The sequence below is a fragment of the Lissotriton vulgaris genome, chromosome 3_2 (genome assembly GCF_964263255.1).
Source record: "Lissotriton vulgaris chromosome 3_2, aLisVul1.2, whole genome shotgun sequence".
NCBI classification, from domain to species: Eukaryota; Metazoa; Chordata; class Amphibia; order Caudata; family Salamandridae; genus Lissotriton; species Lissotriton vulgaris.
In genome coordinates this window covers 246,389,650-246,404,681 of record NC_141690.1, presented here as the reverse complement: position 1 = coordinate 246,404,681, position 15,032 = coordinate 246,389,650, and the positions used below count along the sequence as shown (strand labels likewise).

The window sequence follows — 15,032 nt, the reverse complement described above, 5'->3', positions numbered from 1 at the left end:
CTGGATACACAAAGTCCTGTCTGGGGTGGTCCTGGCACCTCCCCAGGCAGGAAACCCTTTGTCCAGGCCTCCCTCGCTGGAAGGACTCCCAGCAGCAGGAGGTCAGACTTGTGTCTGTGGCAGCAGCATCCATTTTGTGATGCTGAGGCTCGGGTTAACTTTAACCGGGGTTACAGTTAAATACATGTCTTCTCCATCTAGAAGGGTGGAATGCTAACCCCGTCGCCAGAACTGGCGAGGGGGTAGTATTCCAAAGCGTATGACACCTTACACGACATGTTTCGATAATGCTATGCCAAAGTTAGCAATAACTGCAAGGATTATAATGCACTTAAGAGTATATGGTATAGCGTTATCATGGAACAGCTATAAGGATATGGTTCCGAAAGCTGCAGACAGGCTCAGCTCATGCTAGAGCACTAGCTCACATAATTCCAAGCACTCCGCCTTCAGGATTGATAAGGCCTGCCATAGGAGTGACTTATAGGAGTATGTGTCCATTTTGGGGTTAGATATAGGCATACTATATCTACAGCAAAGGGTGATTACACCACCTTGCCCCAGCTGTGTTACCAGCCAGTTGTGTTTGTTTAGATGGCCAGCCAGGGGTGGCATAATACATGCTGCAGCCTCTGGTAGGCCTTGTGCACTTATGCCCTGGGTACCTATGTTACACTGTACAAGGACTTACAAGAGTGACCCAATACCAATTGGTAAATGCACCTAAAGTACATGTGTGTCAATTTAGAGAGATAACAGCTAGGCTGTGGGTCTGATTAGCAGGCCCACAGCCAGGGAAAGTCGTAAACCAGTGAAGCAAAAAGCAAAAATCTGGGTTGACCATAGGATTGCAGACCCTACTCTCCTACACTACTGCCTTGACAGTTAGGTCTGTAGTTACAGGCACTTTACCCTTTCCGCCATCTAGGGCTTTTTGGTCTTAGCCAGTTAGCAGGGTCACTTCTCGAGAGGTATTACTTTGGTATCTATTCTAAGGTAAGGAATCAGCAGCTAGAATTGTGGTACAGAAGATCAAGTTACTTACCTTAGGTAGCTCCTTACCTGGAAGAGACATTATAATGCAGCAGATTCCCTAATGACCCTTCCATCCTCTCCGTTCTGCAAACTTGACTTTTCATACTAAAAACCTCCTTGCGGAGCCTTAGAATTTGCACACTGGTCAAAATACCTTCTGAAGTGGCTCCGTGTTTCAAGCACTGAAATAGTCAAGAGATACAGTCGTGCCTATTTAGACACTGCTCACATTACATCTGGTGCGGACGACGTCAGTGAGGAGGTATTCGACACCACCTTACAGCCTCACAGAAATACTGCTGAGCATTTTCCAGATCCAGTCTGAGACCTGGGGAATAGTTTAAGGCGAGGAATCTGAGGCTAGATAGTCTCTGCCAAATAAGGCTTTACTGAAACTACGTCACTTGTTCTTTCATTCCTGTTTGAGTTTGTAGAAAAGAGCAATTGTGGATGTTTATAAATTCTAACTCCCTTTATCGTACCCCATCTTAAAGCTAATTAAATGGGTCACCTTTTCCCCAAAGACTAATTCTATAGTTAGACTGGTGCAGTATTAATACCCTCACACCATGAATGATGGTTATGATCATCTAGTTGATGAATTTGAACTGATCAATTTTGGCCCTTCTCATTGTCTTAATTGTGGAAGCTTTGCAGGATAGCTGAAAGTCTGTCAGAGACCTGAAATATTTGAGGCAAGCTCTTTTGCCGAAGTTTAGTTACACCATTATTCATAAACTTCTTGTGCACTATGATGGGCCTTTTCTTCCCTAATGTCATTAGTCCTTTGCTCATCAAAAGCTGAGAGTTCTAAACTGATTGAAATGTCCTTTTTACTTCTTGTAGTCTTGCATACATATTTCCAAAGGTGCTTTCTTTTCCTTTAGCAACGTTCATGCTCTTATGGGTGTATTGCAGATTTAACAATTCCAAAACCATACAATGGCTTTTATCACTTATGTGAAGAGAGAAGATGATCGGATATGAGAGGGGCGTCAGGATTTGTAGTGTAAAAGTAATCAATAACTAGAGCCAATGTTTCAGTGAGGGACCTTATTTTTCTTTTTGCCAGATTCTTTACCACATTCTATTTTTCCTTGTTCACAGTTGAAGTTGTTCTCCTTAACATCATTTAAAAAACCTTTTCATCATTTGTGTATTCCATTTGTTTTTTGATAGGACTTGTAAGCAACGTTGCATTTACTACTCTGACTACAGATCAAACAAACCCACTACTGGTTCAGCTCCAGAGCCTCATTCGTGCTACAAACCCTGGTGCTGCATTTATCCTTGCAGAAAAAGGAGTTGTTACAAGGTAACTGACGCTAAACAAGTTCTATTTTTACAAAGTATTATCAGTGTGCTTTAGGAGCCTGAATGCATACCTTTACAAATACCATTTACATACACTTACTATAATGATTGCAAACTACTTTTCAGGCTGCCAGCGACTGCTATTGTGTTGACTAGTGTTGTTAATGTTTCTGTATCTTACCAGTAGCTAGCTAATATTCCTGTGATTGCCAAGATATAACACAAGGGAAAATGTAATGTCCACCTGGCTCTTGATATTCCAACAAATCTAGATCCAGGCACCCCTTTGTCACTGAACCTATGTGGCATATATTTATGGGTGACTTGTAAAACTCAAATAGCAGTTAGACTTATTTCAGTCAGGGTTTGAAACCAGCAACTTGTATTGGTAACACCCAATAGTTGTTGGAAAAGCTGTTTTAAAATGAGGGAAAAACATCTGAACCATGATCCAGTGAACTGTTGATCCCTTATTATGTGCCACATGGATAAAAGAATCTGACATTACCAGTGCTGTGGCTTATTTGTAGTCTATATGAATCAACAAGCAAAGAGGTGGCATTGGTAACAACTGAACAGCTTGCACATCTAAAGTACAGAGTAAATAAGTGTGACAAACAAGTAACTTGTGCCCAAATGTTTAAAGGAACTATAAACCGGACAACTAGTATATGAATATACATGAAAAAGAAACTCCTTTACATATTAATAAGACAGTGATAAATCCAGAGCACTACACAATCATTCCTTGATGGTCTGTCAGTGTAGCAGATCTAAAACGTTATTGTCGCAGTATCCAAACTTCAGTGACAATCAGGTTAGTATCAGGAGATGAAACATCCGACACATGTTTTGTCTTGGCGACTTTGTCAAGGCTGAGTAGTGTCGCAAGAAAAGCAATCCAAATAATGGTGCGACATTAGTAGTAATTGTGTGGCCCTCTGAGCCCCAGTAACAGGACACGCCAAATATGTAGACAGCGCTATGTCCAGGAAAACTATATTTAAAAAAATCTATAATGAGATGGTAGTCAAAGTAGTACCAAAATCAAGTGTTGCACGCGCTGGAATGTACTCGTCGAACAACTGTACCGTTACTCATACTTTCGCAATATGGGCTGACTATAGCCCTGGACAGGACAGCCCGTCCTTTGATTGGAGGTTGTTTTACTTACTTAGTGTGATTGATGCTCTAGGACACTAGCGTCTATGGACTCTACAACTGCGTTGTGCATCATTTGATTTTGGGCCTACTTTGACTTTATCATCTCTTTATAGATTTCTTTCTTCGGAGGTGGAGGACCATGACCAGGATGACAATTGGTATGAGGAACTGGGTGATAGCAGTGCCCTGGATACCTCTCCAGACTCTGGCATGCTTCCTCCACTGGGCCTTGTTTGTGAGGAAGGCGCTTCTTATGCAACAGTGAGTCATAGGATAGCAGAGATCCTTGACCTACAACTGCCAGCCATTGAGGTCAAGAGCAGCTTTTTGATGGAGCTGCTTCATCCAGGGACTAGCACTGGCGAGCCATTGCTCTGCTTCAATTAGGCCCTCACAGATGTTCTTCGGGGGGCCTGGGCTAAACCTAGCACAGGGACTACTGGGACATGATTTCCTGTCGCCATTGTCCCACCTCAGGTCTCTCCCAGTAGCACTACCCTGAGAGCTTAGTGGTGTACGCCTCTATGGCTATGGTCAACCCAAATGCATTCTCTTCCATCCCACTGGATAGGAATCCAAGATGCTGGACACATTTGGGAAGCAAATGGGCTCTTCCACCAGCTTGGCCTTGCTGTCTGGGAACACTGCAATTCTCTTGGGCAGATACTATCTTGCCTTATGGCACTCAGTTGCACACCTGCAGCCCATGGTAACTGACGAGGGCAGAGCCATTCTGAACTATGCGACGCTGCTAGCTTTGCCATCCGGTGTAGATGGATACCATGGACTCCCTAGAGAGGGCTATGGCCTCTAAGGTTGCACTTTGTACCCAAGCCTGGTTGCAGTCCACTGGGTTTTCTGGGGATATCAATCATCCTTGTATGGTGTGGCTTGCAATGGCTCCTGCCTATTTTGCTACAGAGATGACACGGCCCTCCAGTTTTATTGTGAAAGCCGGACCACCACCAGAACCCTGGTCCTATCACTGGCCTCTGGACCATAGCAACAGCTCTTTTGTCCTTTCTTGGCCTCGGCTTGGGCTGCTATGGACATCCGCAATACCAGCCTTATCCCCCAGCCTAGCAAGCTTCCACACGTATTTGGGCTGGGGTTGCAGGTCTCACAGAGGTAGCTGAAATCAGACTCATCGCACTGTACAGTCCTCTGCTGCTCCAGCTGCCGCAGCCTCCAACCCACTATTTGAGCCCACTACAACCATCCTATTAGTGGCAGGGTCAGGCACCACCTGCTCCAATGGAGTGAAATAGCTTCCAACAAATGGATCCTTGAAATTGTGTAGAGGAAACAGCTCGTCCCTTACCACCATCCCCAGTACGGCTGACAGAGGGCCATGTCTCCCTGCTTTATCAGTGCAGGCCCTGCTGCCCCAAAAGAGTCATTGGGCTGGCCCAGTACCAGAAGTAGGATGTGCCCCATACTATGACTGCACCCTCTCTATGAATTTTTTGAGAAAGAGAAATCCAAGATGCTCTCCTTGGCTCCGGTTCTGTCTACCCTGGAGTCTGAATGGTAGCATTATTTCCATATCCCGTCCTGCCACCTTACAGGTGTTACCTGTGGTTCCTGGTTGGCCAGGAGCATTTCCAGTTCCCTGTTCTCCCCTTTGGCCTTTTCAGCACCCCCGGGTGTTCATGAAAGTAATGGTGGTGGTTGCAGCACATCTATGTAGACCAGGGTCCCATTCTTCACCTACCTCAATGACTGGCTGATGAAGCACTCCAGGAAGTTGTCACCCACCTTAAGACTATGGTGGACTTTCTGTACTTGCTGGGATTTACTTTCAACATGCCTTAGTCACACCACACTCCTCCTCCGCCGACCCTCTGTTTTATTGGAGCCATTGTTCACTCAGTGTAGTCTGCTACTGTCCTCTGGAGCAGAGACTCCTGGACAATTCGGCAATGATCCAATGTTTCAACCTCAATCCTGAAAGGCTGCTGGATGTGATGGTATCCTGTATCCTGCTGGTGAAGCATGCCCAATGGCACATGCGGGCTCTGTAGTGTATCAGAAGTCGAGGTAGGCACAGCACCAGGGGAATCTCTCCGACCTGGTTTAGATTTTAAAGGTGACTGCAAAAGATCTGCAGTAGTGGTGGACAAACTGCGATTGGGTCAGTGGCTGACCACTATCCCTTTCCCAACTGGAGCTGGCAGTGCTGACCCATGCATCTTTTTGGTTGGGGCTGCCATCTAGAAGAGCTGGAAATCCGAAAACTCTTGTCTCCAGTGGAATGTCAATCAATCAATCAATCAATCAATCAAAGGCATTTGTAGAGCGCACTACTTACCCGGAGGGTCTCAAGGCGCTTGGGGGGGGGGGGGGGGGGGCTGCTGCTACTGCTCGAACAGCCATGTCTTGAGCTTCTTCCTGAAGGAGAGGTGGTCTTGGGTCAGGCGCAGGTCGGGAGGGAGGGAGTTCCAGGTCTTGGCGGCCAGGTTGGAGAAGGACCTTCCTCCTGTTGTCGCTCTTCGGATGCGGGGGACGGCGGCGAGGGCGTGGTTGGTCGATCGGAGGTGGCGTTTGGGAGCGTAGAAGTTGAGGCGGTTGTTGAGGTAGCTCGGGCCTTGGTCGTGTAGGGCTTTGTGTGCGTGGGTGAGGAGACGGTAGGTGATTCTCTTGTTGACGGGGAGCCAGTGCAGGTCTCTCAGATGTCCGGAGATGTGGCTGCGTCGGGGGATGTCGAGGATGAGTCTGGCTGAGGCGTTCTGGATCCGCTGGAGTCTCTTCTGGAGCTTGGCGGTGGTTCCGGCGTAGAGGGCGTTGCCGTAGTCCAGACGGCTGGTGACGAGGGCCTGGGTGACCTTCTTCCTGGTCTCGGTGGGGATCCACCGGAAGATCTTCCGTAGCATGCGCAGGATGTTAAAACAGGACGCGGAGACGGCGTTGACTTGTCTGGTCATGGAGAGGGAGGAGTCCAGGATGAAGCCCAGGTTGCGTGCGTGGTCTGTCGGTTTGGGTGCGGTCCCAGGGCGGGGGGCCATCAGGAGTCGTCCCAGGCGGAGGGCGAGGAGCCCAGGATGAGGACTTCCGTCTTGTCTGAGTTCAGTTTCAGGCGGCTGGTCGTCATGCACTCGGCTACGTCTTTCATCCCTTCGTGAAGGTTGGCTCTGGCGGCGGCGGGGTCGTTGGTCAGGGAGAGGATCAGCTGGGTGTCGTCAGCGTAGGAGATGATGTTGAGGTTGTGTTGGCCGTGAGGGGGCTCATGTAGACGTTGAAGAGGGTGGGGCTCAGCGAGGATCCTTGAGGGACGCCGCAGATGACTTTGGTGGCCTCTGACTTGTACGGTGGTAGACGGACTCTCTGTGTTCTCAGCTCCACATCAGTCTTCTGGAACAAACTGCTATCCACTTGGCCGTGAGAGCCTTCCGCCCATCCATCAACGGAAGTTGATGGATGGTGCTAGTTGTGTTCACAGACACAACTAGCACCATGTGGTTTTGAATCAAACAGGGCAGAGTGGGGTTGTGGCCCCTGTGCCAGGTGGTCCTGTGCCTCTAGACTAGGCTGAACCTTCAGGTCATCTTCCTGGTTGTACAGCACCTGACAGGATCTTTGAACTCCAGGGCAAACAAACTCAGTCGTCGGTATCTCGAGGACCACAACTATAGCCTGCATCCGAAGCTGGCAAGAGGTCTCTTCCAAGAACTGGGAGAACCTTGGCTAGATTTAATTGACACCTCCAAAAACGCACAATGTCATCAGTTATGCTCGTTGGAGTTTCCAAAGAGACTCTTGCTAGGAGACGCGTGTTGCTGAGAATGAAATTCTGGACTCCTGTACACCTTTCCAATACCACAACTTCCCGGAGTTCTCAAGACCAACTGGGCCCAAGTCATCCTGGTGGCGCTGGACAGGGCACATAGAGTTTGCCATTCAGAAAGCCTTATTATTAGCATCTATCCTCCAATCAGACTGCCCCTTCAGGAGGATCTCCTGTGACAACAGCAGGGCAGGGTTCTGCATCCAAACCTGCACTACACCTTTATTCATGAAGATTGAGTGGCAACAGTTGAACTCCTTTGATTCTCCTTCCGAGGTCTGTGATGTGATTTTTGGCAACCAGGCATCCCTCAACAAAGAATGTAATAGGCCTGTAGTTGGGACAAATTTGTGACTTAGTGCTCCTCCTGGGATGAGGCGGCCATATAGGAGAGTTGGAGATCAGAGGGCTCTGTTCTCGGGTGGAGTCCCGGCTCTACATCAACCTTCTGGAGCTCCGGGCGATTCATCTTGCACTGAAGGCATTCCTTCCTTCTGTCAAATGAAGAGTAGTGCAGGTGTTCACAAACAACGCCACTGCCATGTGGTACTGCAACAAACAGGGTGGGGTGAGGTAGTGGACCCTACATCAAGAGGCTCTTCGCCTTTGCACATAGTTGGAACATCAGGGCATATCTCTGGTGGTTCAACACCTGGCAGGTTCCCTGAACACCAGGGCGGACAAACTCAGCCGCCGGTGCCTGATGGATCACGAATGGCGTCTTCACTCGAAAGTGGTGCAAGGTCTCTTTCAGCAGTGGGGAGAGCCTTGGTTAGATCGTGCAATGTCAGTAGTTCTGTGTGTTGGAGTTTCCAAAGCGGCTCTCGCTCGACAACGCTTTTCGACGCAAGTGGAGTTGTGGCCTCCTGTATGCCTTTCCGCCTGTACCACTTCTGCCCAGAGTATTGAAGTTCAAGCGCGACTGGGCCCAAGTCATTCTTGTGTCTACGGACTGGGCATGAAGAGTGTGGTACCCCGAGCTCTTGAGCATGGCCATCGATCCTCCGATCAGACTGCCTCTTCAGGAGGATCTTCTGTCTCAGCAGCAGAGGACGGATCTCCACCCAAACATGTCCAGTCTCCACCTCCTCGCGTGGAAATTGGGTGGCAACAGTTGACCGCTTTCGACCTAACTTCCGAAGTCTGTAATGTCATGTTGGCAGCCAGGCGTCCCTCCACTAAAACAGTATACGCCTGTAGATGGAACAAATTTGTGGCATGGTGCACAGCAAAGTGCAAAGGCTCTGGATCTCCTTTCCGCCCCTCTTTCAGATGTTCTTAACTTCATTCTTTCTTTGGCCCAGCAGGACTGTGCTGTGGGCACTCTTAAAGGCTATCTTTCGGCCTTTCTTCGCCTTCCTGATCAGCCTTCTCTTTTCAAGTCCCCTATTGTTAACAGATTTCTGAAGGGCAATACTCATCTCTTTCCTCCTTCTCCTTTCCTAATGCCCCATTGGGACTTGAATCTCGTCCTCACTTATCTTATGTGTGCTCCCTTATAGCCACTTCATAATTGTCCTCTTCGCCTTCTTACTTTGAAGACTGCTTTCTTGCTTGCCATCACCTCTGCTTGCAGGGTGAGTGAGCTTCAGGCCTGGTCTTCTAAACCTCCCTTTCTTGCTGTTCATCCGGACAAAGGAGTCCTGTGTGCTAGGCCCTCTTACCTGCCCAAAGTGGTTACCTCTTTACACATAGGTCAGACCATTACATTGTCCACCTTCTTCCCGCAACCCTTTTAAAGAGGAGGAGAGACTCCACCATCGGGACCCAAAACGTGCTTTTTCTTTCTACCTTGACCACGCTAAAGGCTTCCGGGTAGATGATCAACACTTCTTGGGTTATATGGGCTTCAAAAAAGGTCAGGCAGTGCAAAAACGTACCATCTCTAAATGGCTAAAAAGGAACCTCCAGTAGGACTGCATGCCCACTCTGCCCGGGCGATAGCAGCTACTACTGCTTTGGGATGTGGATTTCCGCTGGTTGACATCTACCAGGCTGCCACGTGGGCATCCCTGCACACATTTACTAAGTATTACTGCCTAGACAGCCATTTCTGGGGAGAAGGGTTTTTTGGCCGTTCTGTTCTCCAGGACTTCCTGGTGTGAGCTTAGTTCGCAGTCCCACCTCCGGGGATGGTATGACTGGGGTATCTATTTTAAGGTAAGGAATCTATAAGTAATAGTCTCTTTCAGATGAACAAGTTACTTACCTTCTTTGACAATGTTTCTGTAGGAGACATATATCTGATAGAGACTACTAGCTGCAGATTCCTTAACGTATAATTATTCCCAGGCTTGAGACTGGATCCGGAAAACTTTTCTTCCACAGCACTTCTGCGCGCCGGGGGAACGGCACCATGTGACTCCGTCGTCCGTGTTCGTGATGTCAGCAAGGATACATAAGTCCCACCTTGGCGCGCCTGTCAGTTTTTTCTCTTTCCGCGTTCAACGCGGATCCGGATTGTGTCCTGGCTTTTTTTCATGCCTTCTCTTCTTTTTCACCCTTTGGCGTTACGTGGAACAGTGTGCAAATGCCTTCGGGCTTTAAGACGTGTACCTCCTGTGCACGTCCTATGTCGGCGACGGACCCTCACCCAATTTGCATGTGGTGCCTGGGTGAGCACCACGACTCGGAAAGTTGCTACGCCTGTCAGCACCTTAAGCCTAATTCAAGACAGGAGCGCCGGATGAAGTTGCTGTCGGCGCGCTTGTCCAGGTCGATGTCGGTCCCCTACCCCGGAGGCAAGGAGCTGCCGGTTTAGTTTGCGGAATCGCCTGTTGCCGCGGCCCTTTGGACGTGGCTCACCGGCTGGTGGGTCTTTCAGTTTGTCTCCAAAGCCCTGTCCTCTTCTGCAGTGGGCGCCAACTCCCCCTGGGACAGGCACCCGAACCCGTCACTTCCCTACTGCCGTTTCCCGGCACAGAGACAACTAGGGCCCAAATGACAGCCTACAGTGCGGGGCTGCAGGCTTCTTTGGCCCTTCCTCCACCTCCTGTGATGTCTGTGGATCCCTTGCTTTGCGCGGGGACTTCCGCGGAGTCGCCGGCTGCTCTGGCACCTAAGGTTTTGTCTTCAGGTCATAGGAGAGTGGCGTCGTCGAGGTGTAGTCTTTCGGGGCTCCCCTCCTCGGCGCCTAATGTGCCTGCCTCGCCGCAAATCCCTACGGGGCTATCTGTGGTGTCTCAGGTGATCGCCGGGACTCCTCGACCCTCTGAGCAGCTGGCTGCCTCACTAGAGGTCGAGCCGGCGCCGGTTCGGCACCAGGAGCCTTCCTCCCCAGCTCCAGTGGAGTCCGGGACCTGGAACCCCTTTCCGAGTCCCTCTCGGTCCTTGACGCGGTCGGCTGCCTCATCTGAGGTCGAGCTGGCACCTTTTCGGCATTGCGCTTCGCCGCTCCGGCGTCAGTCTCACCCATTCTCCCGGAGAGCATGTGGTGGCAGGAGTCGGCCTGGCGCCACTGAGGCCTACTTTGGAGCTGCGTCGGCGTCTGGTTCTGGATTCGTCTCCTGAGGTCCCTTCTTCTCCAGAGGTCTGTCATTTGTTGGTGTGTTCCTCCCCGGAGACAGGGCACCGTGTTGTTGCCTTTTCATCGGTATTTTCACCGGCATTTTCCAGGGAAGGCTCTTCGCCGTCCCCACGGCCTAAATCCTCGAATCCTTCTTTTCGTGAGTCACGGCTGGCTTCTCCACAGGCCTCTCTGCCCTCCCCTGGGGCCCCTCAGGTTCCCCATTCCTCTGAGGATCCTTCTCTAGTCCCGGGCTGGCCGCTGGCACGGGCGATCCAATGCCTCAGGCACTAATGCATCGCCATAGTCCTGTTCCGCACTACCCGGTCTGTCTTTCTTTCCACCATTCTACCTAAGGCGCTCTACTGCGAAATGCCTTTCCGTGTTTGCCTGTGGTGTTGTGTCCTCCGCCTCCGTCTCGGAAGGCCCGGTGGGTAGATTCATGGGGACGTAATGTCTTTGCTCGTTCCAGTGCTGCCTTGCCGGCACTTAATACTTTGTGTGTGTTGACCAGGGCTACGTCCAGCCTGTGGGATTATGTGGAGTCACTTCTTTCTCATCTCTCTAATGAGGGTGCACGTGCTGAACTGCGGGGCCATGTGTTAGATGGTAGGGAGTTGGTCGCGTTTATTCTTCGTGCGGCTTTGGATGTTGCTGATGCTCTTGACCGTAGTATGGCAACTTCTGTGGCTCGCCATGCTTGGCTATGCGATGCTGTGTTTCCTGAAAATATTAGAGAGCGTCTGGTCGACCTCCCTTTTGACGGGGTCCAGCTGTTTAATACTCATGCAGACTGTGCCATTCAATGTCATCTTGCGGGGCTCCGTCCTCCTCCTCTTCCCCCTCCCCCTCCCCGTCTCCTCCTCAGAAGTTGTTTTACTGATCCTCTGGGTCTTGGTGGGGGGCGTGTTCCGACTTGCTTCTACTTTTGGGTTTTGGAGTGGCTGTTACACTTTCTGTGAGGGTTACTGTGCCCTCGGGGTCCTTGGTTGGCCCCTCTCTTCAGTTGGCTGCTGGTTCAGCCTCCTTTTTTGGTGAGGAGGTGTTTTTGGCTGATTACTAAGCCTTCTGTGGTTTCTGCCACAGGTCTATGTTGTCCTCTGATGCTGGATTAGTTTTTCCCTAAGAGTAGTTCCCATGCTTTCTTGGGATGTGTCCTACCCTATGTGGGGTACATGTAGCAATTGTGTAGCCCTGTCTTAAGCTTGAAGGGTGTGAGCTCACCCTTGCAGGTTCCTCGCCCCTCCTGGTGTTGCTGCTTTACAATGGTGCAGTTTTTGGTCCTTACTGGGGCATGGCTTGGCCATCTACGGTGTTGTGCTGCAGTGTTTTTGCCCTTCGCCTGCCGTTTTGCTCTGTTGCTCTGTCTGGTGTTTCTGAAGGAATAGTTTTCCTGTGTGACGGGCTGGTCCGTCCTACTTTTTTCTTATCTTATCTTACAGCTGATCGCACTACTTCGTGGATCGGTTCTGTCTGGTGCGCCCCCCTTTGGCGTTGTTCTGGACGTTTTACAGCCTTCCCCTTCTTCTGAGCCCGACGTGGATTGGGTGTTTAGTTTCGTGGTGCTTGTCAGCGGCTGCCATAACTGCTCTTCTGTTCTGTGGCCGGAGGGCTTGGAGTGGGCCCTGGCGCTCCTGCTTCTTGTCCTGTGGGGTCGTTGTGAGGTTGTGGTCTTCTTCTGCCTTATTGCTGGGGCGCTGTTTTGTCTTGTCTGTTGACTTTGATCTATGAGGGGCTCGGCTGCCCTCTGCACTGGGTATGTTTCCCGGTGGAGGGCTTAGCCGCGCTTCTGCCTCTTCTCCTTGGAGTCTGTGGGTAGCTCTTCTCCCTCGGTACTCCTCTGTGTTGCTGGTACCCTTGGGGCTTCCGGTGGAGGTGCCTGGTACGTTAACTGGGATTGGGGTGTTCTGGCCTCCTTTGTATTGCCTTGTTTTCTCCGATTGGCGAAGGCGTACACTATACTGAGGTTCCCTTCCGCTTAGGGCCTGTGACTCCTCCCCTGTTGAGGTGGACTGGGTAACTTTTCCCTGTCCCCCTGACTGGTTCCCTGTTGAGGTTGGTGATACTTCGACCTTGAGAGGTCCTTTGCAGACCCTCCTCCCCCTTGGGTATGGCTAGGGTATCTATTCTACGTTAAGGAATCTGCGGCTAGTAGTCTCTATCAGATGTACGAGTTACTTAACTTTGGTAACGGTGTAGCTGGTAGAGAGGATTATAGCCACAGATTCCTTCATGACACGCCATTCCTCCCCATTTCTGCAAGGACCCTTCTCAGCCTTCTGTACTCACCTGCTTCAGAGCGGCGGTCCTCTGCGGGTGTCCCTTTTTCTTACTCCCTCCCTAGGGGGATGCTCGCCTTGTTGTTGTTGCTGTTCTATTCCTTCCCTTCTGGTGATTGGAGAGCGAATGCCTGGGAGTTTTTGCACCCACGCATTTGGTCTTAAATGTAGGGTTTGTTGTGCCCTGCCTCCTTGTGTTTGCTTTCACTTCTGATTTTTTAGTCCTTGGGGTTGAGATCCCCTGACTGGGTCTCGCCCCTCAGCTCTTTCAAGAGATCCCCCCCTCCCCTTTCTTTCCCTTCCTGCTGGGGTGGTTAGGGGATGACTTGTCATTGCTCTTTCATTCTGGTTTGGAACCCTTCTTGGATCCGGGCGATGGGTGCAGACTTCTTCGTCTGCTGAGCCCTTTTTCACATGCCTTCTACCTCTAGACTGAAGTCAGTGCGCAGGGACTGCATCTAGGTAGACACCAGGATGTCGTATCCACGAGTCGACGACGCGACCAACTGACCAACCGACCCCACAGGGGTACTGTTAAGAAAAAGTTTCTCTGGATCCAGTCTGATGCCTGGGGGTGATTCTAAGGTAAGGATTCTATAACAAATGTATGTCTCTTACAGATGTAAATGTAAATGTAAATGTATTTGAGCTTATATAGCGCACAGCTACCCACAAAGGGTTTCCCGGCGCTTGCTTAGGGAACCCGTCCTGGTATTCCCCTGTGAGATAACCCTGGCAGGGTATCCACAAGGTGAAAGCCAGGCATCCCGCCACGAGGGGCCGTTGTGGAGATTAAGCAAGCTATTGCCCAGAGTCGCAGAGTGTGAACCCGTGAGTCGAGAAGGCACCGAAGCGAGAATTATCGAGTCCGTGGAATTTTTGAGCCCAAGACCCGCCGAGGCGGGGAATTGAACCCTGGTCCAGGGCCGATCTCAGCTTCCGGGTCTGCCGCCTCTAACCCCTGAGCCACACTTCTCAGATGCATTGTTACCGAATGTAAGTAACTTGTTCTTCATTTAGAAACCATGTTTTTATACTGTACTTTTATCTTTTAATTATACTTCACTGTTGTTGTACTTGACCTATGTTTGTCAATTTAGATAGGTCAGATAATAATAATGTGTTTTCTACTATTCTCTAGGAATGACGACATTGATCTCATTTTGTCTGAAAACAGTTTTTCTAGCCCTCCGACAATGAAAGCTCGCTACTTAATGTGTCCTGGTTGGTAAGTGTGTTTATGGGGCTATTTCTAATAATTGTATCAGTTAATTTAGTTCAGAGTTTTCAGTAACTTGAAAACAGTTTGTTAGTTGACTAGCATCATATGAATTCTTCTTCAATATGAATGTTGTCAATCATATAAGCACAGTTTGTTTTTGTTAATATCCATTTTTAACCTTCATATTATGGGAATAGGAGACTTCTCACTGCAGAATCCTCACCTTAGAATATTCCCCGGGTGTCAGACAGTATCCAGAAAACTTGGAAGCACCCCCTGCACTCTGGGAGGTGGCGCCTGCAACTTCTTGTCAGCGACATCTGCGCCAAATGTGACGTATGTGTGCCTGTATAAGTGCCACCCATGCATGCGGACATCATTTGCTTTCTTGACTCTTCGCCCCTGCAGACATGGAGCAAGTATCAAATTGTTTGTTTCCAGGGTGAGGATTCCTAGATAGAATCTTTTTAGGAGAAGGAATCTGTAGGAGGCTGGCTTAGTATATGGTGCACACTTATTTAAGTGAAGCACCTTGCACAAATCCAGACAACCCCTTTGGTGATTTTAGTGGTCTAAGACAACCATAGAACGCTCTCTAAGTGGTAGCTGTGGAGAGTAGTCTTCAGGCTTAGTCCAGAAGGAATGTTAAGCAGCATGCTTTACCAGAACTACTTTTATAGTGTAGGTTGAATGAAAACGAACCACTCAGTGTAGTTGTAAAAATAGTTA

The 15,032-nt window shown here is 49.7% G+C and overlaps 1 protein-coding gene across 1 annotated transcript in view; it reads left to right on the top strand.

Annotated features, from left to right (window-relative positions):
* Positions 1 to 15,032, top strand: part of DNAAF9 (dynein axonemal assembly factor 9) — an 816,325-nt gene that overhangs the window by 628,035 nt on the left and 173,258 nt on the right. The window contains exons 30-31 of the mRNA XM_086964303.1: positions 2,215 to 2,350; positions 14,223 to 14,309. Of these exons, the coding sequence (XP_086820429.1) occupies positions 2,215 to 2,350; positions 14,223 to 14,309 (223 nt within the window). The remainder of the gene's footprint in view (positions 1 to 2,214; positions 2,351 to 14,222; positions 14,310 to 15,032) is intronic.